Source organism: Gracilinanus agilis, chromosome 5 (genome assembly GCF_016433145.1).
Source record: "Gracilinanus agilis isolate LMUSP501 chromosome 5, AgileGrace, whole genome shotgun sequence".
In the NCBI taxonomy this organism is placed as follows: Eukaryota; Metazoa; Chordata; class Mammalia; order Didelphimorphia; family Didelphidae; genus Gracilinanus; species Gracilinanus agilis.
The window spans coordinates 150,245,164-150,273,048 of NC_058134.1; the positions used below are offsets into that span (position 1 = coordinate 150,245,164).

The window sequence follows — 27,885 nt, forward strand, 5'->3', positions numbered from 1 at the left end:
TCTTTTGCATTACAATTGTATTTAGATACCAGCTTGAAGTTAGGACTTTATAGTTACTGCTATATTAGTCTGATTCCTATTTTCAAGTAGCTTATTACATATTTTCAAATTCTTGTCACATGTCTTTTAGATATTTTACAAATTTCACTGTCAAAGACTGTTTTTTAAATAGAGAAATAGTTTATATACTTTATATATATATACATATATATAACCTTCACAGAAATAATTTTGTATTTTTTCTTTGTAAATTCTTTCTTTTTTTTTTTTTTAAACCTTACCTTTTGACTTGGAATCAATATTGTGTATTGGTTCCTAGGCAGAAGAGTGATAAGGGCTAGGTAATGGGGGTTAAGTGACTTGCCAAGGGTCACACAGCTGGGAAGTGTCTGAGGTCAGATTTGAACCTAGGACCTCCCATCTCTAGGCCTGGTTCTCAATCCACTGAGTTACCCAGTTGCCCCCTAAATTCTTTCTTATTAAGCAATAATAGTGAAAACTTGTATTTATCTAATGACTTCTTTGAATACTTTTTTCACTTCTGGTTTCATTTATTTACATCTTAAAACATCCTTGAAACATAGTTGAGACAGTTGATCATATTTCTTATCCACTAAAAAGTGAGAAACAGAAAGCTGATGACAAGAGAAAATACACAAATAATAAAGCAGTACATTTACTTCTCTCTACATATGTTACTATCCTTTCCTCCATTTAGAGTTTTTTTTAGAAAACTGTATTCATTGCTGTAAAGTCAGTTATTTTTATTGTTTGCTTGGATCGTATCACTAACTAACTAGTCTTTCTGAAATGTGGCTTCATTTTCAATTATTTTGAACTTTCTGTGTTATCAGTTATCTCTCTTGGCCTTTTTTTCTTTTCTTTCTTCCCCCCCTCCCCCCACATTGCTAGTACCGGATTATTGGATGATTATGTAATTCAGTGAATAAAAATGACCAAATAAATATATGATGTCTTGAAATGATGAAATAAGAGTGATAGGAGAATATGCTGAGGGAAAAGACATCTAGTCATAAATGAAAAACAGGTTTTTCTAGAGTTATGTTCCTGGAACAAGATGGAAGTATTTATCAAGTATAGTAGCAACTTAAATTTCTTTAAGACAAAGAAAATTAAATTAAAGATATATTGAGATGCTCAAAGAATTGAGAATCTTTAAATCTGGTTGATGAGATAGTAAAAGAACAGCAACATATTCAAACTTAACATAAAAAGACATTGGAAAAGGTAATAAAAACATAACTTTTATTTAAATCCACTAAGAAAACATTAGAGAAGGAATTAATATGCATTACAAATGTTTCATTATAAAGTGTAGTTTATTTTGAGTTGAAGTTTAAAAGGGAGAAAGAGTGTATAAGAATAGTAGATCATAATTAGCTTATATTCATAGATATATGTACATGATGAGAATTAGCATTAAATAGCTTGATTGCCTGAGATTTTTCATGGAATGAAGTAAAAACTTAGAAAATAACCTTTTTTTCTTGTGCCTATTTGACACCTCTCTCCACAAAATGTTAATGATTATAGTGTTAGTGTTTTAATGAAAGTATAGAGTGTTCTCTTATTTTTTAAAAGGTTATTTTTGCAATCAACAATGTTCTTAAAATCTTCATTGTTAGGTGGGAATAATCAATTATGTTTGGAAGTTTAACAACCACTTTTTATTCCATTGATTGGAAAGCACCTAATGAGGTTTCTTAATATAATTGTTGTGGTATTTTTTCCTTTTGTAGTAAGTCATTTTCAATTCAATTCAGTAAACATTTATTAAGCATCTTGCTAGGCACTGTGCTAGGCACTGGAAAACAAATAAAAAGACAGTCTATGCCCTCAAAGATCTTACAGCCTAATGGGGAAGGAGGCAACGCTCAAAAAGAAGCTGGGCAGTGGGATGGGGGATGAGGTCACTAGGGGGAACCTAGCATGGGACGACTTTTTCCGTAGGGTCGAAACTAAGCTATGCTATAGATGTTAAGTGGAGTGAGTTTGACAGACAGAGCTGAGTGAGTGTATTCTGTCTTGTAGGCTTTGTGACTAAAAGCTGTTCTGCTAATTTTCAGTTTTAATTTAATGTTATCAAATCCAGTGTTATCAGCTAAAATAAAGTTCATAGCATCCAAATGAATCAGTTACAGTTTCATATTTTTCCTAAGAAAGAAGTACAGTTTAATTTGCTTCCATTATTGTTTTAACTATTATAATGTCTTTGGGCAAGTCTCCACCACATATATAACCTTAAAACTAACAAAGAGTAAGATATATATAGGTTTACTAGATAAAGATTGTTTTCTAAATATGATTTTCCTTATGGGAAGGGATAATATAAGCAAATGTGTCTGGGGGGGGGCAGGAAATGAAATCTAAATTTCAGGACATTGAAAAATGGCCATGGCAGGACTAATTCAACCTTGAAATTTCTTTCCTGGAAGTATTTTTAGTTTTATAATTTGTTCTTCCGAAAAAAAAAAAATTTACTACTTCTTGTCTTTGTATCCCTAGTGTAAACACTGGAATAGATACCTGTCACATCATGTCCTAGGCTCTTTATATATGCTTATTGGCTGATTGTTCTCTGTAATCAACTAATGGCATAGTTGAGTGTTCAGTGGATCATAAGAATATAGATCTATGCAAGAATTCAGTGAGGCCTTAAAAGGCCATTTAATCCTATCTCCTCATTTTACAGATGAGGAAAATGAGGCCTATTGTGGTTATGACTGTCTAAGGATCCATAAGCAGTAGTTATTAGAGGTAGGAGTTGAACTCAAGTCCTTTGAATACAGAGCCAGTGTTCTTTCCACTGTACTAAGGCTCTTATCTTTGAATTTTTAACAAATTGCTAGCCCAGCCTAGGATGAGCAAAACTTTTTCATATGAGTGTCCTTCACTTTCTAAAAATTCAGTGTAGTTAATGTTTCTTTAATGCTTAATACTTTAATAATACTTTTTCTAATTTAATTAATTTTATTTGTTTTAAGTGTCACCTTTTAGATCATGAGCTTTTTGAGGGCAGAGATTGCTTTTTGCCTCTTTTTCTATTCTCATTACTTAGCATGATGCCAGACACATAGTAGGCTCTTAATAAATATTTGTTAACTATTTTTATTTTTAAAATATACTAAACTTAAATACAAAAAATTCATACATATCACAAAACACAGGTTTCTATGAGACACTGTGATTTTCTGTTTCATATTATTTGCATACTCTCTCTCTCTCTTCCTCTCCTTTTCCATCTCCCTCATCCTTCCTTTTCCCCCTCTCCCACTCTCCGCAAACTGTTCTGCTTGTTTGAGCTTCCTTCTAAAATTTTCTTTTGTGTATTTAATTAATTTTTTTTAACTGTCCCTGTCCCTACCTTCACCCCTACTTTTTGGCACCACTATTGCTATGTTCCCCTCCCTCAACTAGAAGCTGGGAAAAAGAAGAAAAAAAAAGCCCTAGTAATAAATATGTATATTCAAGCAAAATGAACCCGCATGGCAAACATGTCCAAAAAAAGTATTTCTTTGTGCCTTTCTGGGAGGAGGTGGGTAGCATTGTCTTCCGGAGACATGGTTGATTTAAGAGTTGTCAAAGTCTTTCAGAGTTATTTTTGCTTACCATGGTGCTGTCCTTCTGTTAGTTATTCCTCTGGTTCTACTCATTTCACTCTGCATCAATTCACATTATACAGAATCCTCTGAAATTATTTTTTATCATTTCTTATGTTGTAATAAATCATTATATTTGGATACCAGAATTTATTCAATCCTTCCCTAGTTGTCCAAGAGATCTTCTAAGGCCCCTCCTTGGTTTCTAATTCATTTCTTATTTTCTACTGTTTTAGGATCTCCTTCAGGATTAGGAATTTTGTTTTGCTTGTGATAGTTCCCTCTTTCAATATTTTCCTCCCTCTTAATCTTACTCTCCCTAATTCTTCTTGTGTTTTTTTTTCTTGAGTATGATGTATTTTTGTACCAAACTGTCTATGTTCAAACATCCTTTATTCACTTCACATAAGAGTGAGGTTCATCTGCTACTCACTCTACTCCTTCCTTCATAATTGTACAAGCTCCTGTTCATCTACCCCATTTATGAAAACCAGCAATTTACACCTTCCTTTCTTCTTTGTTTCTGTACTATTATTATCCCTTTACCCTCAATCCTGCCTTAAACACATCAAAATAAAACAATCCATTTTTTCCTATTTAACTCCTTCAGTACCCTTTGAAGACATTAAGGTTCTGAAGAACACTTGTTTCTTTCTCCCCCATATCATCATCATTCAGCCTTCTTCTAATTGCACTAATAAATTGACTTTTCTAAGTTTTTTTGAGCTCTTGAATTTTTGTTCTGAAATTCTACTCAGCTTTAGTCTTTTTTACAGAAAAGTTTGAAAATCTTGTCTTCCCTTAAAGGTCCATTTTTCCCCTATATGAGATTATTTTTACTTTTGCAAGATGTTATTCTTTTAAATCTGTCTCTTTTTTGCCTTTTAGAATATCATTCCAAAGTCTCTTCTCACTTTTCAATCAGTCAGGAAACATTTATGAAGCACCTACTGTGTATTAGGCACTATGCTTTATTGGTTATAAAACCATGGCAAAATACAGTTCATGCCTTCAAGGAGTTCGCAAAAAGAAAACAATAAGCAAATAAATATGTACAGACAAGCTATTTATGGGATAAAAAATTAACAAAGAGAAGACCACTAGAACTAAAAGGAATTGGGTTAGGCTTCCTATAGAAAAAGGAATTTTAGTTGAGGCTTGAAGGAAATAAGGGAAACCAGGAGGCAGAGGTAAAGAAGGAAAGTTTTCCAGGCATGGGGAAGAGCCAGAAAAAGTTCCTAGAGTCAAGACAGTGTCTTGTTTATGGAATAGCAAATATGTAAATGTAACTGGATTGAAAAAGTATGTATGTGGGAGCTGTAACATGTAAAATAAGGTGTACAGTAAGAAAATCAGAAAAGGAGGTAGGCTATGTTGAATATCAGAGGATTGTATATTTTATCCTGAAGGTAATAGGGAGTCACTGTAGTTTTTTGAATAAGGAAGTGATGTGATCAGACCTGTCTTCTAGGAAAATTACTTTGGTTGCTAAATGGAAGATGGATTGGAATGGCAAGAAATTTGAGGCAGGCAGACTCACTTGTAAGCTACTATAGTAATCTAAATGTGAAGTGATGGGAGCCTGCACCAGGGTGATGTTACTAGCAGATGAGATTAGGAGACATATTTGAGATGTTGCAAAGGTGAAATTGATTGACCTTGGCAAAATATTGGATATCAGGGAAGGAGGAAAGAGAGATTAAGGAGTTAAAAATGATGCCTATTTTTTGAGCCTGGAAAGTTTGGAAGAGGAGAAGGCTTAGGGGGAAGGATAATATTTATTTTCTGGACATCTATATGTAGGTGTCTGAAAGTTAGAGATGTGAGAATGGAGGTCAGGAGCAGAAAGTTTAGGGCAAGGTAGATAGATGCAAAAAATTAGTATTCAGATGGTAATTAAATCCATTTTATACCAGATATTATACCTTTTCATTTTTTTCAGTCTTTTGTTTTGTTATGATATTTCTTACTGTCATGCATTCGATTTTGCTTAGACTTTTCAAGTTTTTAGAGACTGTTATTTCAATAAAGTTTACTTTCTCTTTTAAGCTATATGTTCCTTTTCTAATTAAGTCATTCTAATGCAGAAATTCTGAACTTTTTCTGTATCCCTTTTCAGTCTGTTGGAACCCTTCTTAGAACAATGTTTTTAAAGGCATAAAATAAACTACATAGATTTAGAAGGAAAAAATTATGTTGAAATACAGTTATCAAAATACATATATTTTAAAATCCATGTATCCTACATCAATAACCCTCCTTTTCAGAGGTTTTATTTCATATTTTTAGCTCTTGATTAATTTCTTCTCCATAGTCAATCTATAGAAAAATGCATTTTTTCTCTTTTGTGTTTCTTCTTGATGTTGTTGTGGAGTTGTTTTCTTCTTCTTTTGGTTGCTCTCCATATTTCCAGTAATTTTTAAAATAGTGGTTGGTATTATTATTCTCTTTCTAATTCATCTGCCCCCAAACTGCCAAAGTGATATTCTTAAAGCTCTCATAACTCTCAGAAAGCTCAAGTGGTTCCCTTTTGACTCAAGAATAAAATGCAGATGATCACACATATAAAATCTATATCAGAGAGGGAGATAGAGAATTCAAGACTCAAATAAAAAAACAAATATTAAAAATAGCCTTTTCGTGTAATTGAGGAAAAAAATAAAATGTTAGCGAATTTTTAAAAAGAATAAAATGTAAAATCTCTGTTTGACTTTTAAAGTTTTTCACAGTTTGCCTTCATCTTATCTCTTCAGACTTATAAATTTCTACCCTTTGTGATGTCTCCATTTTAGCTAAGTTGACCTACTAGCTTTTCTTTATGCATCCCATCTCCACATCTCTTTATGTTTGCATAGGCTATCCTTCTTGCCTGGAATACATTCTTTTCTTACTTCTTCTTAGAATTCCTTCCTCACTTCCATCTCTTAGTACCTCTAACTTCCTACACATGCAAGACTTTTCTTAGTTTCTGCCCAACATCTTGTGCTTCCCCTCTCTTTTTAATACAGAGTACTTTGTATTTACTTTGTATATATGATATATTTACTTTTTAATAAGCATGTAGTTTTTCTCTATAGAATGTAATCTCTGGAGGGCAAGTCCATTTTGTTTTTGTCTCTTTATTTCCAGTGCCTAGCACATTGATGACATTAATAATAAAACCTATCCCATAATAGGATGATTAATAATATAATATTTATGTATAATAAATTGTTTAGAAAGCACCTGGTGTCCATTAAAGAAAGTCATTATATATATAAATACAAGGCATGATTATAATGATTAAGGTAGCAAATATTGATCATTTTTCCAATTTGACAATTTATATTTCTGATTTTAAAGTTGGTTGAAAATTTTAATTTCAATATCTATTTTGAAGCACTTACAGAAAAAATAAAGAGAATAATGCAAATAAATGGAAACATTGAAAATATAATCTGATTGTACACATAAATTCTATATCAGATTCCTAATGTTCCAGGGAGGGAGAGAATTTGGAACTTAAACTTTTTTTAATGTTGAAAAAATAAAATTGCAAAAAAATGTAATTGAAAATATTTCCTTTTATGATAAAATATCTCTTGCTTCAAATTCTTATGTTATGGAATGTTCTGCAAAATTGGATTTTCTGGCTAACTAGAATTTATTTTTCAATGACAGTTACTTTAGTGAGGAGTTAATGCATATTAATCTTAGGATATAGCTTGGAAATTGCTTTTTTGAACAAAACTGCGATAAACCTATTCTCTTTTAGTTTTCTTTTCTCCCTCCAGAAGATTCATATAGGTAACTATTTTTCTTATGTTAGGATTCTGTTTATTTGTGTTTCAAGTAATCAAATTGTATTTCAGTGGAAAAATTATTTAGGGAAGAGATGAGAAAACAGATTGCCACATACTTAAAAGATAGAGAACTGTATTATGAATACCACAAATTTCATTAAACAGTTAATTATGAATAATTTACTTTTGATAATAGATGAACATCTGTACAGCAGGTCTTTTTTGGTACAATAGTCTCCTCAGATTAAAAGAAACAAAAAAGGATAAAAACTCCACACTTTTTATACAGCAACTCCTTTTAGGGTCTCAATCGACGTACCTGGTATTCCTCTTTTGAATGAATCCCATATCTGTGTTTTCGGGTCTAATGTTAGTTTTTATTTTTTTAATTCTGTGGCTTATGATTTTTAAAAAGAAAGATGCAAAAGGCTTTAAGTAACACATACCAAATAATTTACCATTACCTAACATTATCCATTTTTATTTTTACAGAACAAAATAATTCAGTAACTGTTCCTTTTATGGATTAATTCTTGGAAATAAAAATCACTCATATTTTTTAAAAACTGCATTAAAAGTATAATAAAGGAAGAAAAATGAAAATTATGGTTTGCCACAAAACAAATATTTAATTAGAAATAAAAGCTATTCAGGCTTCCTGACTTCCTATAAACTGAATCCTGTAATGTAAATAAATTCTGTGCTTTTTCTTAAAGCAGCATTTTAAATCTCTTTAAGTACTATCTTCATGTACTCATTACACACTATTTAACAAATTAAAAGGCAATTAGAGACTATCAGGTAAATACATTATTTTTTCTCTCTAAAATCATAAGTGATCAAATGGTTATATGCGTGAAAGACAAAAACTCTAGTGTTACTACTAGAGCTACTACTCAGGCTGACAAATATGCTTTCTAATGGCCACTTCTTTGGCTATATAAAATGCTAAATGTAGGCAACAAGTAATGATTTGTAGCAAAATTACAATATTTGTATTTTATATTTTACTTCCTCAGACTTAATGTTGTAAAGGATACCAGAAGCAATTAGACTCTGTCATACAATGATTTTTAAACTGGGCTATGTGAACTATTGGAATTGAACACTAAAATATTTTAATACTCTATTGTGGGTGTTTTTCTATTGAATTCTAAGAATAGTTGGACTAATTTGTATCTGTTTGAAAACAAAATTAGCTCCAGGTCTTGCTGTCAAAGCAGGATCTTGCAAAGTTTAAGCCTTACTCAAAATAAGCTGTCACATTGAAAAGGGAATATTAAGTGATACTAAGTATCAAAGTAAAAATGTTTTAAAATGAGGAATTGAAAAATTCCTTGATCTCTTCCTGTAGAGAATATTGCTATTGAGATTTTGTTTTTTTACTGAGGACCAAATATTTGGAGAAGCAACATGATACAGAAAGGAGACGTTTTTTTCCTAATTTGTAGTCTTTATGACATTGAATATCTTTAAGCCTTAATCTCCTTATCTGTAAAATGAGAGTGTAGAGGCAATCTGATTTAGTGGATAAAGTGCTAGGCATGGTGTCAGGAAGACCAGGGTTCATATTCTGCCATTGTCATCTTTTAGCTTCATGACCTTGGGCAAGCCCTAAAAGGCTATTTTCTGCAGTGACAGAAGGAATTCACACAAGGGACTTTGCGATTTTGACAATGTCACAGAAGTAGTAATACTTGAATAAATCACCTCAAGGTGTTGCTGTAGAACGACAGCTTTATAAATCTTAGAGCTCTTTCCATATGGATTCTATTTTGAATAATGCTTGCTTACTTATACTGTCAAAATAGGGTATCTTTATTTGTTTCCCCTTTCTTCCTAATCAAATTGATTTAGGAAATAAGGCACAGAAAAGCTATGGCTTTCCCAAGATTCCTTGGTATGGTAGGAATAGTATCAAATAATATTCTAATTTCTCTTGTGATCCACTCTGGCCCTTGACCTGGTTGCATTTTGCTACTTTTCCTTTAGGATTAGAGTATTCAGCAAGCTAAAGTTAACATTTACCGTTTTATTCATATGAGAGAGAACTTGAAAGGCAACATATTTTTTGCTTAGAATATCATAAGTGAAAAAATTACTTTTAAATGGTTCACTACTTGTATTTTATTCAGGCCATTTAGAAGAAAGTATAAAAAATAAAGTGAAAAAATTATTATGCTAACTAAGCCTGATATTTGTATGTTAAGATAATAAATCATAGTAGAAAGTGAACTTGTTTTGTCGTCAGAAGATCTATCTTTTGTGACAGACTATATCACTCCAGGCCTATTCCTAAAATTTCTTCATTAAGGAACTTCTCGGAGCCTTAGTTTCTTTGTCTATAAAAAAGAGATAAGATTAAAAGGACATTTCCAGAATTGATGAGAGGCAAGTGCCTCTTAAAAATCTCGTTTTATCAACAATTTTAGCATTCATTGATATGTTATTTTAGTATACAGAAAAATGGAAAATAATTCAAGACAGCTTTATTTTTTATAAGCACCTTTTCTCCCCAGGAGATAAAAACTACATAGTGATAATAAAATAATCATTTGACATAGTTTACTGAATTGGAATAACCATTTCTTATTCTGGATGACTGGATGATGGATCATTTGAAAGCCTCAGAATATTTATTTTTTTTTACCAATAATTTCATAGGCTTCCAGCATCCAGAAGTTCTTTAAAATTTCAAGTCTGAATGAGATACAGAAGGAGAAATGATGAGGAGTGTTTTGTGATGATAATGATAATAACCAGGGTACAAATAACACTCACATTTTGTGTATGTCGAGGCTGTAGTCCTGTCACACATATCACATTTAATATTGGCGGCAGCTTTGAAATTGGTAGTAAAAATTAGAAAAAGTAGCATTTGCTGGTGGTATCTTATGTTCTCCACATAGAAATCCATTTAAATTCCTCCCTCTCATATTTCGTTCAACAATTTTGTAACACAATCCCCCTCTTTTTTTAGTATCAGCTAAAAGTATTTAATTTTTTTAATTGTAAAAACTACATATTACAGGGTTTTTGCCTCCTCCATCAGATACAAATTGTTGCTATCAATTTTTCTCATTACATAATGTGATGTTTTGTTAATACACCAGAGTTTGCAATTTTTCTTTTAATCCTTTGCTTGTTCAGGTTTTTCATTCTTGAAAATTGAGAAAAGGAGTTGCTAAGTTATTTTTTCCTATATGTGATTATGGATAGAAGGAAAAACATACAAGGTTAATTTTTAGCTATTTTACATATAGTAAATATGGGCTATTGTGAGCTGAAAAGATGATTGGCTTAAGAAACTAAATTAATTCTAATTAATTTGAACCTATGTCTTAAATTAAAATGATATTCAAGTTAAACATTAACTTAAATTTATCTAGGGTAGTAAATGGCTTAGAAAACTGAATTAAAAAAATAAAGCATACAGGTTTTGGTTGAATTTTAAAAGTATGTACTACTTTAAGGCTATTCATTTATTTTAATTTTTTAAAAAATATGACTTACATGAATATTTTCTAGTGGACAAAATAATGACAAAATATACACAATGATGTTACTTTAACAAACTGCCATGCAACATATACATTAAATAATGAAGAAATTGAATATATAAGACCTAATCTATTTAACATTTATATTGAAATTTTACAGTATAACCAGTACTTAAAAATTCCCCCTCCCCCCTTATTTGGCAGTCATGTTTCTTACAATTAAAAAAAAAAACTCTTGGGAATAGGGATTTGGTGAAAAGTTGGTTTTTACTTAGTCGGTAACAACCTGTGGTACTAAACATTTCTCTCTTACTTCACTGTCTTCAAAGGTAATTGTTTTATTCCTTTTAGGATCTATCCAAGAATTATGTATGACAGCATTATTAGGCATAGGATCTGCTTCCACAATTGAAACAACTCGTTTTTTCATTTTACTTTTCAATACCTTTTGAAATTTTTGTCTAGTAAATGCATATAGAAGAGGATGAAAAATGGTAGTTCCATAGGCCATAACTAGGAAACACAATCTTAGTTTTACCAGAAGGTCACTTGGGCCCAAACATAAAATGGTGGTGTTTAAAACAGAAATTGGTGTCCAGCAGAGAAGAAATGTTGAAATAATCAACAGAGACATTCTGAAGACTCTCTTTTGCCTCTCCCGTCGTTCTCGGTGTCTCTTCACGGCTCGCCGGAGAGCAATTATGACAGAAACAGAAGTTCTTACACCAAAAACTACATTTCTCCCGCCACTGCTTTGGGATACGTCAGTAGTCTCATGCTGTGTGGTCAGAGAAATTGTCTTTTTCTTTCTCGCTTTTTTCTTTTGACCTGTTGAAAATCTTGTGCCTATTCGAATATTTAGGGCTTGAAGTATTTTGGTGTAGGTAATGAGCATTACTATAACAGTGAAAAAGAAAATTGGAATCTGTACGAGCAGGTGATAATACATCCCCAGTTCAGTGTGGTATTCATTTCTACTGACACAGAGAAGTGTCTTGTTTTTCCATCTGTTTTCACTTTGAAGACTGAAAAAATTGACCTCAATAAAGGGAATTAGGAAAGAGAAAAATGAGACAATCCATATGGATGTCATTAACATGACAGCTCTTCCCATTGTCAGAATTCGGTTTGCAGGTTTTACAGAGATATCATATCGGTCCAAAGTAATTGCAAAAACGTTGATTGCAGTTGAGACACTTGCAAAGGATACACAAGCCTCATGGAAGCAACATATGAGAGCAGTATTACTCTCCAATGAAAGTAGAAGAATAACTATAGTTAGAGGAATACATCCTACACAAATAATCACATCAAGTACATGAAGATTCATTGTAATAATGTTACTGACAGAGTTGATTAAGTTGGATTTCATGCAGTAAAGTACCAATACTGTGAGGTTGCTGCCAAGTCCCAATACAATTTCTAACATGAGAAATCCAGTGAGAGACACTTGAAAGCTTAATGGATATGATGATGATGGGTACATATTGGTATTGATGTCATCAATGTCATCTCGGACTGTAATGTTAGATTCAGACTGCATGTTGATTTCCGGAATGGGGGAGAGACACATTCTTTTGGAGTAGTCGTTTTTTCTCCTAGAAAGTGAAATAAAAGAAACTATTTGAGTTCCATATTTATAATCATTTGGACAAATACCTAATGTATATTCTCTCTCTGTCAAAAATCTATGTAGTCTCTATGTATTACTGCATTTGATGTTTAGCAAAATTTACAAGGGAGAAAACTTGTCAAAGTTCATCGAGTTCATTTTGTTATGCTGTAAAAGGGCATTTAAAATATGCACATATGTGTATCTCCTTGACAAATTATTAATCTAAGACTTTCCTTCATGACTTGGAAAACATTTTAAATATTAAAAATACCTTTTGCTGCAAAGTTTTCACTTTCATCGTATGAGAAAGAAATTATAAAATGGTTCAAGAATCCATTGGAATGTAAATGCTACTGAAAATTTTTAAATTTAAAAATTTATCAATAATTATAAAACATACATGTTGCATATTGGTATCAAATTAATAGAGTTTAGATCTCCCTTTGAGATATTTTCTTATAAATGTTTCAGATTAAAAGTATAGTTTTTAGGTGTTATCTTTTAGAATACTAGTACTCTTTTAAATTCTCTTTTCCTATTCTTGATGTGATCATTTTACATTACATAGCCAATAGTGTGTTATGGTTGCCTAAGCAATTTCCCTCACGATACTAAAATTTTTAACTATTTTGTTTAGAGTAAAGATATTTCATATTGGTCACTGAAGTTTTTTTTTTTTACTGTAATAATTAATGAAAAGATTTTAAGAAAAGGCAAAAGGAAGTCACTTCTATATAACAGGACAGTGAAACTTTAATATGATGGCATTCAGCTTTCATATGGAAAGTTTATTTCATAACTGCTTTTTGTAGATCCTGAGTTGAAATTTAATAATTCAATTATAGATTTGCATTTTCAAGATGTTTTAAAGCATACAACTATTGGCTTCATTTTCATATAGAATTTAAAATGAAAAATTAAACTCTGGACAAGTCCCAGAAATGTATTTTGGAGGTTTTAAAAAGTTGCACTTTAAACCTATTTTAATGTATAATTTTGAAGATAATTAGAAAAAATCTATTGCCATTGGAAAAGATTCATATTTAATACCTAAGCCTTTTGAGCCATTTGCAATTGAAATGTTTATCTTTTAACATATCCAAATGACATATATACAGTAGTTTACATTGCTAAAAGAAAGCCAAATAAACTATCATTTCTCTTATTTTAAATCTAAAATGTCAGCTAAAGTGCTCACAGTCTTAGGCATGAAATAGAAAATACAAACTCAAAATTAAACTTAATCTTTCTATATTATGCAAGTTTTGCCAAGCTTATAAGGATATAGATTCATTCACAGTATTAGCTTAAAAACCCCTCCCCAACAAACTATTTCAGAAGCTGCCCTAAGTGATTAGAAGATTGAATTCTCTTGAACACAGTTTAAATGAGAACTAAAGGCGTATTTGTTCAAATAAGGCATGGTCAGAACTCAAACTGAAATCCTGTGAAAATGGAAAATTTTAAATGTGCCAAATGTTTTAAGCTGACATTAACATCAGGTCTTTGTCATATCACTTAGATTTATGATTAAATAAACGCAAAAATGTCAAGTTAGAAACATAATTAAGAAAATACATCTTCCTCTCAGGGTTCTGTTTTCTTGTAAATGCTAAACCATGGTTGGGTGCATGCATCTTTTGACCTACCTGTTTTCTGTTGCCTCAGGGGTCTTTCGGCTCACTATGGAAGTTTTTCAAAAATTGATACATGATGTCATTGACAGATTTTTGACATGCATTTGCACCTGGCAACAGAAGTAGCAGTGTTCTATTTCCTATTTCATTTATTTTTGTTCCAACACTTCAGCAGCAAGATTTGTGTTTAAAAATGAGGTTTAATCGACTGATGGATTTGTGGGTTTTTGGTTTTTTTTTTTGCTTTTAAAAGCCACTACCAATAAAAACAAGAACTTCTTTAAGTGACATTAATTATATTTCCCTTTTGAGGACTATGTGGCTGTGTATTTTTATTTTCCAGGATAAGTGAAAATAAAAATAGAAACATCAGATTTCTCGCTTTAGATACGTATTTAAACATTCTTTTTTTTTTGCAACTGGACATCTATTTCTATAGTACTCTTGTTCATCAGTTGGACTAATGTCTCAATCCCATAAATTTCTTTACATTATAAAATCCAGCTCATGAGCTTTTGATAAAGACCATCTGCTATTTAATTTGATTTATTTTCATTAAAGAAGGATACATAACAGATCATGATATTCAAAGAAAAAATATCCATTAGTCATCGTGACAATTGATATGAATAACTTAATTTGTAGTGCAGAAAACCTGATACAGCTTCATTTAGCTTGCTGGTGAAGTATGCACATTCTCCTTCTGAAAATTCATGTTTCATTGTTTCTTCACGAATCAGTTGTTTCCACAATTTTGATATTTAAAGTAGAAAATCCTTTTTAAATGCTCACCATTTTGTTTTCAGCCATATACCATTGCATTCTTCTTCTTGTGAAAATATTATCCAATGTCTTCTCTTCAGAGCACTGATTTGTTATGCATGCAAGCAGACATACAGACTTATTCCATGTTTTTGCTTTAACTCTTTTATGTCTTTAGAAATACACATTATATCTTGTAACTTGTGGTTCAGACTGCTGGAAAGATGTGTTCAATCATTTGCATTCTTCTTATTGTCAGTAGCAAAAACTGAATTAGATGCTTTATGCCCTTGTGAAGAAAAAGGAAAAAAAAACCAGATTAAGATATGAGATGTTTCTTAATTCTACATTAATAACTGAAAAATTACCGTAATGTTATTTATGTAAAATCTATTTGCAAAAATAAATGAGCTCTATTCTTAGACCCAGAACCATATATGTAAAATACACGAAAAAACCTTTTACCCTGCAAAATTGTATTTACTCCCTAGTTAATGATAGTGTTAACATTGCCAGGAAAGAAAAAGAGAAAATCAGATTGCTTCTTAATAACTCTTTTCTATTTCCATATTTAAAGCTAGCTTATGTTTTCAGATTTTTTGAGTAAGTTTACACTATATACAATATGATCTCTTTTCATTGTGAGAATTTTGATAAAACAGCAGATATTTTAGGCAGACTGTTACAGCTTGTTTAATAACTATTTGGACATTGCTTGAAATTTGCTGTCCCAAGCCAATATCATATCAGTATTCTAAAGATAAAATTTTCATTGATATTTGATTGAAATGGTTGAAATAGATGAGCTAATGCAGAAAAGTAAGTGCTCATATAACTGTTTTCCATGAACAAATCCATTACATTCCTTGTGTGCCAATGTTGATTAAGAAATGAAAAACAGCTATTTGGTAAATCTGTTTCTTAAAAGGGTTTCCTTATACATCAATATGTGTCATTTTTTTTTTTTGGAGAAAAATCTATTTTTACATTCAAGATATTTAGCTGGTTTGGAGTGGATTAAAAGCTAGTTTTCATAGTGAATGAACAGAAAATGTCCTTAATAATCAATGCATTTAAAAGAATTACATATTTTAAAAGCGATGCTTTTTAACCTCCCTCCCCCCCAAAAAACACATTTAGTAATACTTGCTTCTCAACAAGCAGAATTAAACTCAACAACTCTTGAAATTTAGGCTGAAACATCCTTTTTCCAAAGTAATTTTACCATGCACAGATTATGCTGTTTCAGGAGCATCTGTGTACTATAATAAGGAGCATATCTTACCTCTACTTAAAGACTGGCAATGTTCTTGATATAGTCGAAGCATTTCCAGTTTTGATTGATTCATTTCGTTCACTTGTTAGCAGAGTACTGAGGGAAGAGGGTCATAAACATCCCTTCAAAAAATGACCTTAATGAAAATATGTTCCTGGACCGTGCCATTGTTTCAGCACTCCTGCTAATGTATGGAACATGTAGAGCTGCTTAGAGGCTGCTGCAGTCTCTCACTCTTCCGACTGTGGAATCAATAAGCATCTGAAAATACATAATGAAAGTAATTTAACATACTGAAGGCTTCTTGTCTCCAGAGGCAACATTTAGATTCAGCCTTTCTAAAGAAGAACAGCAGTGCTTCTCAGAGGAAAGCCTGTTCTGGGCAGCGTTTGCAGAATGACAGCCTACCTTGTCGCTTCTCTTCACTGCAGAGAGATGCAGTGCATTCACTAATTTTGATTGGTCAGTTGTGTTGGGCTTAAACTGTGCTACATATGTATAGCAGTGTTTCCCCCCCCCCTCCACTGTTTTATATATGGATGCTTTTTCAAAAGGCTAAATTTATAAATGTATTGAATGTAATTCTCAAATAGATTATGCACTCATTAAGCTTTATCTTTAAAATAATTTGCTCTATTTTGGTTTGTTGTTCAGTAGTGCCAGCATAGAAGAAATTGCAATGATGGAAAGAATTACACAGTATAAAGTATATATTCTTTTTAGAGCCTTTGGTAATTATATTTAAGAATATCTTGGTGACATATAATTTTTTGTTGGAATTCTTTGCCACATAGCTAAAAAAAGGAACTATTCCCATCTTTACTATGAACCAAACTGAGTTTTTACCATTATTTTTGTATTCAGGTCTTTATTGTTAGTGTGTTCCAAATGAGTCTAAATAAAACAACATATTTAAAATGATTGAAGATGCCTTTATTCATTTGATAAATATTTGACTCCCTACTATGCATAAGAAGTGATGGTTAGTACTAAATGTAGCAGAATATTTATCACAAATATGATTTTAGTTTAGTTTAGAACCTGTTTTAGTAACAGGTAGAATTTTGAATTTATATATACTGTAATGTAATATGTTTTTTAAATTAGATTTTTCTTGCTCATTTTCATCATGTTTACATGTAATCAGTTTAATAGGCTTTAGAAAAATGCTCTAAGATTTTATTGTATTAAGGTGTTAATTTGTTTGCACTTTTAGTAATACTTTTGTACTTATAGGCTATTTTATTACCAATTTCTTTTTAATAGTCAATGCTTTCTTTGACATCGATGTTTGTATATTTTCTCAGAGAGAACAATTCAGGAAACCTTTGCTGAATGTGCTGGGCACTAGGGACATTGAAGATAACTAAATAACTTAGATTCATATTTTCATAAGATGGATGAAGATAAAATTTGATCTCTTTAGGAAATAAAGTTATGCACTCAAGAAAAAAATCAATACTATAGATTAAAAAATTTTCAACTATTAGTGTAAAAGGACCCTAGGTTTTAGAGATGGAATGGACTTTAGTGATTTCTAGTCCATTTCTAGTCTCAGTGTTTAGTAACTTCTTATTTTCAGTGTCAGAAAAAATCTCTCAAAAGTTGGCATTATCCATCATTTTTATATTTTATTTCACAAAATTCCCTTTAGTTTTTACAAAATAGCAGGTATACTTAGTTTGTAATATCAGTTTTTACTGTTACTCATAATTTCAGAACTCTTAAAAACATAATTTTGCTATGAAGACAGACTGATTTCAGTTTATAACTTGCTAATAAGGATGCTCCATTAAATATAAAAAGCAGTTGATATATATGCTCTTAATAATTTCAACACAATTGAATAGCTTTTATTACCCTCAAAAACTTGCTAGGAGCTCACATTAATAGGTTTTTATACAACATGGAAGAGATGCTTTTTGGAAAATCTTGTGTATTTCCAACAATTTCTTTCCAACTTGAGATATTAAAAAATTTCTCGTGCTAAAAATGAAAAAATTACTGCAAAGTTTGAATTTTACTGGTATACCAGCCAGATTGAAAGACTGATGTGACACATTTTAAATATAAAACTGCCTCCAAAGAAGGATTGTAAGCATGACTTGGTAGCTTGTTTGGATAGAGATTACATTATGATCAATTTGTTTTACTTGAACTTTTTTCGCTATACACTTGACTCCTAAATAGGAGAGTTAATTTGTTTTTAGGAAGATAATCTCAACATCTAATCTAGCATCACATTTTAACAAATATATGAATCAATAGATTCAGATCCAGTTTTATGTACATTATTGCCTATACACTGTCCCCCTTTCAGTCCATCCTTCATAAGGCTAACAAAACAACTGTTTGTTATAGGATAAAATACAAACTTCTCAACCTAACATTTTCTAGCTTAATTTACCATTACTTTTATTCACATTATTTACATTCCTGCCAAACTAGATTACTGGGTGTTCTCTAAACTGCCACCTTCAACTTCTTTTCATATGGAAATGCTCATCCCCATACTTGGAATTTAATTCTTTCCTCACTTCTATTTGTTAAAAACATTCTTGTTCTTTAAGTTTCAGTGTAGGATAGTACCTCTTCTATGAAGCCTCCTCTAATATTTCTAGGTGAGAGTATTTATGTTTTCTTTGAATTTTCTTTTAGTATTTTGCCTTGGACTTTTCTTTATAGGAAGCAGTGGTGTCTTATGCCAGCTTATCTCATACAAATCTGTGTTCATGTCACATCTAGACATCATAGACATGGGGTCAGGGACAGGTTTGTTTTGTATCTTTGAAAGTCTTCTTGCTAGCACAATGCTTTCCACTTGGATATTTAATAATTAAAAAAATAAGTTAATGGGAAATAAATTACTAATGCAAAATTTAGCACATTTGTTTAAAATGACAGAAATTCAAGTTACCATAGTAACTCAGATGCTCATATTTTTATACTTAATAGACTTAGTATACTTTTAGGACATTAAAGTTGAAAAATACTCCAGATGGAAGTGGTAGTGGAAAGACGTTTACCTCTGAAGTAATTCAGAAGATGGGTTCAAATCCTCCATACAAAGTATTTTTCTGGCAGCTGGATTTAAAAAAAAATGAAAAATGATAGTGTTTCTATTCTCACTTGTCCTAGAGGGAAGTAAATGAAATGGCATGTTCATAGATAAACCATTATGAATTATGAGAAGTAGAGTTTAGATAATACATAGTTTTTGCCTTTAAGTATCTTAAAATTTAGTAGGACGCTAATATATGTGATAATTACCTATAATTGTTTCAAAGATTTGATGATTTAGTCAGCAAGTATCTTTTGGCTCTTAATATCAAAACCTCTTTACCTTCATAGTTGGTGTCATACCATATAACCTTTTGATGATGAGCCTCTGAATATAGCTATGCAGATTATCAGAAGGTAGATACATGGTCCATCAGTCCTCTCATTGAAATTTTCTCTTCTAACTGAACAAATTATGGCATAACGATGGTGAGATAATACTATTGTGCTATAAGGAATGATGAAGAGGATGATTTCGGAAAGAACTGGAAAGACCTACATGAACTGATGCAGAGTGAAATAAGCAGAACCGGGAAAACATTGTACACAGTAACAGTTATATTGTGGAACAATCAAATGTGATAGCCTTTGCTATTAACAGCAATCCAATGATCCATGGCAGTTCTGAGGTACTTATGAAAAAGAATCCAGATTTCACTTCCAGAGTAAGAACTGTTGGAGTAAGAATGCAGATGTAAGCATAGGATTTATCACTTTTTTATTTGGGTACATATTTTAGGGTTTTGGTTTTATAAGATTATTCACTTACAAAAATGAATAATATGGAAGCATGTTTTGCATGATAATACATGCATAACCCAGATTGAATTGCTTGTCAGCTCTGAGATTTGGGAGAGAAGAAGGGAAGGAGACAATTTGGATTATATAACTTTAGAAAACTCATGTGCAAATACATTTGTAAAATAGAAATAAAAAAGAAAGGAGAGCATTCCAAATAGAGGGAATGGAGCCATCCAAAAATGAATAAACCTTAGTAAAACACATACAATGAACATATTAGAAAATGTACAACAGAAGGTAAGAGGAAATAATAATTGTACTTTAAAGAAAGAGAAGGATTTCAGCAGCTTGAGGTGAAGGAGAGGGTCAGCATGGAGAATGGACTCTGCAAATGCCAAAGAGAGAAGTTAGAGAATGGGAAATAATTTGAAATTTGTGAAGAGCAATAGAATGAAAAGCTAGTGGGAAGCAATATTTAAATTCACCCAAATATATCTAATGGCACCTCCTTTTTTAATAACTTATTAAATATTTATTAAGCATATTATTAACAATGATAATGATGCACAATGTGCTAGCAATAAGGTATGCAAAAATGAAATACTACACAGTGCTTATCATCTAGGAGTTAATCATTTAATGAGAAAATAAACATTAGCCTATGGAAATGAGGATAACATAATGTAGAATATAAACAGGGCAAAGGAAGGATTGAGTCAAAGCACCATAAGAAATACCAGAAAGGGGAAATTACTTTTAATCATTTTTAAAATTCAATTTTATTTTCAGTTCTAAATTTTTTTCATTTTTTTCCACCACTAATTGAGGAGATAAGAATATAAAACCCATTACAAATATGTATAGACATACAAAACAAATTAGAAGGAAATATACTTGAATTCATACTCCGAAGTCTATCACCTTTTTTATGGAAGTGGATGGCATGTTTCTTTTTTTTTAAAACATTTATTAATATTTATTTTTTAGAAAAGTTAACATGGTTACATAATTCATGTTCTTACTTTCCCCTCCACCCCCCTCCCTCTCCCTCCTTCCCCCCATGGCTGATGCGCATTTCCACTCGTTTTAACATGTGTCATTGATCAAGATCTATTTCCAAATTGTTGATAGTTGCATTGGTGTGGTAGTTTCGAGGCTACATCCCCAATCATGTCCTCCTCAACCCCTGTGTTCAAGCAGTTGTTTTTCTTCTGTTTCCACTCCTGTAGTTCTTCCTCTGAATGTTGGTAGCGTTCTTTTCCATAAGTCCCTCAGAATGGACAGCATGTTTCTTAATGAGTTCTTTAGGACTGTGGTTGGTCATCATGTTAACCAGAGGTACTAAGAATTTCAGAGTTGATTATTTTTACAATATTTCTGTTTCTACATAAATTATTCTTCTGATTCTGTTCACTTTGCATCAGTACATACAAATATTCTCAGGTTTTTTTGAATCTCTCATTTTCCTCATTTCTTACAGTATAATAATATTCTATCACATCCATATACCATAACTTGATTAGCCATTCCCAATTGATAGTCATTCCCATAGTTCCCCAATTCTTTGCTACTACAAAAAGAACTACTATAAACAATTTCATATATATGGGTCATTTTCCTTTTCTTTGAACTTTTTTGGAGATGTAGACCTAGCAATGTTGTATTGCTGAGTCAGAAGGTATGCAGAATTTAATAGGTATAAGGTGGTATCTTGGAGTTGTTTTTAGTTTGCTTTTCTCTAATTATTAGTGATTTAGAAGATTTTTTTTTCTTATGGCTACTGATAGTTTGGATTTCTTTCTTAGAAAACTACCTCAGTAGTTCAATGGATTGAGAACCAGGCCTAGAGATGAGAGGTTCTATATCCAAATCTGGCCTCAGATAGCTCTGTGATCCTGGACAATTCACTTAACTTCCCTAGCCTAGCCCTTACTGCTCTTCTGCCTTGAAACCAATGCATAATATTGATCATAAGATGGAAAATAAAGGTTTAAAAAAGAAAGAAAAAATAAACTGTTCTTGTCTTTTTAAAAAATCATTTATCAATTGAAGAATGACTCTTTTTTCTTGCATATTTGACTCAGTTCTCTATATCCTAAAAATGAGACCTTTATCAGAGAAACTTTCTGCAAAGATTCCCCCCACCCCCCGCTTCTTATTTTTCTTTCAATTTTAGCTGCATTTGGTTTCAGTTGTGCAAAATTTTTTTTTATTTTATATAATCAAAATTACCTTCTCTTACCCTCTCTATCTCTTGTTTGGTTATGAACTTTTCCTCTGTTCCTAGATCTGTCATGTAATTTCTTCAATGCTATACTAATTTGCTTATTAGATCACCTTTTAGGTACAAACCATGCACCCATTTTGAATTTATTTTGTGTGCCTTTAGTTTCTGCCAGGACACTTTGCAGTTTCCAAATAGTTCTGGTGAATAGCAAATTTTTGTCCACATAGGTAATCTTTGGGTTTATCAGATGTAGTTACAATAGGTTACTGTACCCTTTGACTTTTGTATGTTGTGTACCTAATCACTTCTACTACTCAACTTCTCTATTACCTAGTTTCAAATTGTTTTGATGATTATAGGTTTATAGTATAGTTTGAGGTCTTGTCCTGTTAAATCTTCTATTGCATTTTTTTCATTGATTCCCTTCATATTCCTGACTTTTTCTTGCTCTGAATGAATTCTGTGATGATTTTTTATGTCTAAAAGAGTCTTTGGCAATTTTATTATATGACTTCAGCTTCTCCATTAGTAATTAGTATTTCTCCAGTTATTCAAATTTACCTTTATTTGTGTGAAGAATGTTTTTTAAAATTGTATTTATATAGTTCCTATGCTTGTCTTAGCAGGTTAAGTATTTGATATTGTCTATAGTTGTTTTAAATGGAATTTCTCTTTCTGTCTTTTCTTGCTGGGTCTTGTTGGTAATATACAGAAATACTGATGATTTGCATGGGCTTATTTTATAACCTGCAACTTTGCCGAAATTGTTAACTTTCTTATTAGTTTTTTAGTTGACTCTAAGAGTTTTCTAAGTAACTTATGTTATTTTAGGCAAAAGGTGATACTGTGGTTTTATCACTGATCATATTCCTTCCATATATTTTTTCTTGTCTTATTGTTATTGCTAGCCTTTCTTGTACAATATTGGATAGCCATGGTGATAATAGACATCCTTTATCCCTAAATCTTATTGGAAAGGCTTCTAGTTTATTCCCATTACATATAATGCTTGCTCGTGGTTTTAGAGATATTACTTATTTTAAGGAAGGCTATTTGATTTCCAGTGTTTTTTTTTTAATGACAAATAGGGGTTATATTTATCAAAAGCTTTTTCTGCTTCTACTGAAATGTGTCAATATGTTGAATTATACTTTTGTTAATGTTGAACTAGCCTTTGTGGTCTTTATGACATTAATGTAATCTCTTTGCTAGTGTTTTATTTAAAATTTTTGCTTCAGCATTGATTAGGAAATTTGTCTTTAGTTTTATTTTTCTGTTTTGACCCTCCTTGGTTTAGTTATCAAGACCATATTTGTGTCAAAAAAGGAATTTGGGAGAAACTCCTCTTCATCACATTCTTTTCAAACAGTTTTATGTTGCATTACAGTTAATTTTTCAATTCTTTAGTTCTTTAAATGCTTGGTAGAACTCAGTTGCAAATCCATCTGCTCCTAATACTTTGTTCTTAGAGAAGTCATTTGTTAATCCATTTCTTTTTCTAAGATAGAATTATTTAAGTCCCATTTTTAAAATCCCATTGAAGTCTCAAATTTCCCATACTCATCTTTATCAGGGTTTTTGTGCCTTGCATTTATAAAGGTAAATTGTTATTAATTTTTGAAACCTTGCAAAAAGTGTGACAAGCAAGTAAATTCCATACTATTTCTTATTTAATTTTCTCCATCTATCACAGACTCTCATATTTCAGATGGACCTTAGAAACCTTCTAGTCCAACTATACCAAAAAAGGAATCCCTTCTATAACTTCTCCAACAAAGTCATCCTGCTTCTACATATTTACCTTCTTAACAAAGAAGAACTTATTGCCTTCCAAAGCAACCTGTTCTCTTTTTGTATGATTTTAAGCAGGAATCAAGAATAAGTAAAAAAGAAAAGAATCTTTACTGGGCAAGATTCAGTAAATGGTAATAATTATTGCATATATGGACTAATTTTCCCTCTACAGGAAGAGCTAATTCTATACAATCTTCTAAGCCCAAGTATTAAGACTTTTCTAATGACTGGGTGCTGTGATATATGTATATATATACATATATATATATTTATATATATATATTTGTTCTTTATTATTTTATTTCTAGGTCAGTAGAAAAAATGTTAACCAGGAGAATCTTGATTTGTACATTCACAAATTTACACTTTTTTGATCAGAGATATATCACTCAAGTCTGTAAGAACAATGGCATTACTTACTATGAATGATTAGACTTTTGTCATCTATTCTAAATATAAAAATTTTGCTATATTCATCTTAGTTTGTCCATTTTAATCAATACTTTTGGAAACTGGAAGCCTGAAAGTTGAAAGTGAATGATGCTTTGGCAGACAACAGTTAACATAAAATCACATCAATCTTTTTCTAACATTATGCTCTTCATTCACTTTTCTTACTTATTTTTCTGTTGATTCTTATTTTGTTAGTGGGGTATTGAAGTCTCCACACTATTAATAGTTTTTTTCTAAATAGTTTTGCAATTCATATAATTTCTTTACAAATTTAGTTGTCACAATGTTACATATGTATATGATTTATATTTATATATTATTTTTGTCAGTGGTAACTTTTCATGTCTAAAGTAATTATTATAACCGTAACCCTATTTTCTTAAGTCAGTTGAAGAATATTAAATTGTATTTAATCTTAGTCATTTCTTCTCCACAGCTTAAGAGTCTTGCCTTTAAAAATTACTTTCCATTCTGTTTTGGGGAAATTAAATTAATTTATGTGCAAAATTGTAAGAGTTAAATCTGTTGTTTCCTCTACTATAGTTTGCTATATGATTTTATTTATGAAGAGTACAATTAATCTTTATTTCACTGAAATTAACCCAATTTGAATCTTTTCCCACAAACAACACTAATGACATCCTAAATCTTTACTCTTCTATAAATTCTTCCGTGGTTTTGATGATAATTTCCTAACTTTGCTAGAAAAGAGTTTATTGCACATTCTCCCATAGTCCTAAACAAAGATGTTAAATTTTTACTATTTTTCCATAGTTTCCCTTGGGTTCAACTTACTCATTCATCCTTTTTCCTAAGATAGTAGTAGCGTTTGATGTTATCCATTGCCCCTTTCAGCCTCTATTTGTTATTTGTGACACTTGCAATAAAATAAATGACTTTCTTCTTCCTCATCCCTTTAGAGACAGCTCTGTGACACAGAGCACAGGTACAAGACTCACAAAGTCCTGAGTTCAAACATGAGCCTATTACTCAAAACTGCTCCTCACCCTGGAATGTCACATCTAGGCATAGATCCTTTACTTAGTTTTCCCCGAGTCTGTTACCAGGGAATATAGAAGATAGCAGAACTGTGTAGTCAATGAAAGAGATGCCAGTTAGCATCTGTTCCTTCTCTTTTCCCAATTTTAGGCTTCTTTGTGGTGGATTTAGGAGTTCTTGACTTGGTGTACAACCTCTCCTTGCATTGGAGTGTTCCTTGCAATATTCCTTGTTCTTATGTTCATATGTTCTTATGTTCATAAATCTATCTTTCTATCTCTTCATGCCAGTTTGGGCTGGAAAAAAGAACCACTCTGTGTGTTAGTTTATTTAAAAAATTTTTTCCAATCAAGATTCAGTCTCATGACTTCCAGATCTGTTTGGAAGCATTGTATGGGATGGAATGGAGAGAGTTCACTGTACTTCTTTCTGTCACTCTGCTATCTTCTATATAATTTGTTTGGATGCTTTCTCATGCATTAGACTGTGTGCCTTTTTTATCCCCAGCACTTAGCACTGTGCCCAGCACATAGGATGTGATTTATAAATGCTTTTTGATTAACTGACTTTTTGGTACAACTTTGCCTTTAGTTCTCACATGACCAACTTGTTGGAAGTCTTCCATCCTCAAATTTCTCATAAAACTTCCTTTCTCTTTATCCTTTGGTCTTTCTCAATATTTTTCTATATATTTTATCCCATTTTCATTAGATTATAAACTTCTTGTGGATAGTTTATTCTTTCTGTATATTCCCAACACCTAGCCCCATTTCTTAAATATAATAAATATTTAACAAATATGTTTTTAATTAGATTAAATTATAAGCCAAAATTAGCTTTGCTATGAGTAAATATAGAATGAGGATGCTAAAAACAGCATTAGGAAAGTCTGGATATGAATATTGCACACTGCACCCTTCCTCCCCCCTTCCCCCCTCCCCCCCAGATCTAGAGGTATGTACTTCATCACAAGTTGAAAATCATCATTTCTTCCTTCTCCCTTCACTGATGGAAGGCAGTATTGACACCTATTTTTCACAGTTTTGTGCATCGCTGCCTTCTCCATTAGTACAGATAATTGAATTGCAGTATGTACTTCCTGCTTTTTATAAGCACACAGATTTTAAGGATTGCTAAGAAATGTCAAGGTGAGCGGCAGGGTAACTTTCAGAGCATCCATACAATTTTTTAGATGGTCCAAAAAGTGAGTTTTATTAAAGACTTTCAAAATCAAATTTCAGTAAAATCCATTCATCTAGAAAAGTAGAGCTCCATGCTTGTGGCCAGAAATGGTGATACCACTATGTATAATATGCTTTAAAACATATAAGCATATTTTGAACTGACTTAGAAAATTCTTCATGGGAGAATGTGGGTTAGGAAGTAATGATAATCAGGTAATATACATATATAATAAGTATTATTAAATCATTTAAGTTTCAGAAATAAAGGCTATGGTAATATGAAATTTAGATTATAAAAATTATTCAGGGATGTTCCCTAAACATTTAGTGTTGCTAGGATTTATCTATTCATATTGTATAGAAGACATAATTTCTGTAACTTAAATGTGCCCCATTGATTGTATTAGTGAATTTGAAACCTAAGATTTGTGTTATTTAGAATTTCTGGGACTCTATTTATGAGCTATTTGGGGCTCATTTGAGCGTTAAGGTATGTAGATTATATGAAAAACTTCCTGTGGACATTTTAGGGGACTTTGGAAAACTATATTTCCCATGACTTGTAAAAATGGAGGCAGACAGGAAGTGTGATGATATAAGAGAGTGGATAAAACTCCTGGAGTCAGGAGGGGTGGTCTCTTTTTGTTACCTGAGCGCGCGAAGGTACGAAATGTAAAATGGCTGATGCGGCAATCTGGATCCTTACAGGCGTATGGTCTAATAATTATCTCTTATCAGCATGGCTTTTATTAAAATACTATTTTCCCTTTTAGTACCGGCCTTCATCATTTTTAAAAACAACAGATTTTGAATTTGAAGTCATGGATTATGTTCCCTAGAGCCCACAGAATAGAACTGATTATATAATAAAAAAAATTAGTAATCCTTACATTCTAGAAATTTTCTGACCATATTTTAGGAGAATAATAAATTTGAAGGAAAAAGAGTTTCTATTAATAGATAAATTAGGGAACCTGTCAGCAAATGAAAGTTAATTGAATACTTTTAATAATCCAGAACAAAAATGATGAAGTCAAGTCAATTTGGAAAATTAACTAATAAAAAACTATGTAATTTAAGAAGCATTTCATAAGACTAACAAGATCATAGATTTTGTGCTGAGGTCATTAATCTTTTTATACTAAAAATCAATGAAGAAATAAGATTGTTTCTTCTCTTATTCATTTAGTACATATAATGGAATGGATGAATAAAAGCTAGAGATCTTGATACTT

General features: G+C 31.5%; 2 protein-coding genes across 2 annotated transcripts in view; one reads left to right on the top strand and one right to left on the bottom strand.

The window, feature by feature from the left end:
- COG5 (component of oligomeric golgi complex 5) overlaps positions 1–27,885 on the top strand; it is a 441,240-nt gene that overhangs the window by 112,367 nt on the left and 300,988 nt on the right. The window lies entirely within an intron of this gene.
- On the bottom strand, positions 11,174–14,246 carry GPR22 (G protein-coupled receptor 22). The gene is made up of 2 exons (XM_044679536.1): positions 14,167–14,246; positions 11,174–12,500 (listed from the first exon to the last, which is right to left on the bottom strand). The coding sequence occupies exon 2, from the start codon at positions 12,473–12,475 to the stop codon at positions 11,174–11,176; it is 1,302 nt and encodes a 433-aa protein (XP_044535471.1). The 5' UTR covers positions 12,476–12,500; positions 14,167–14,246.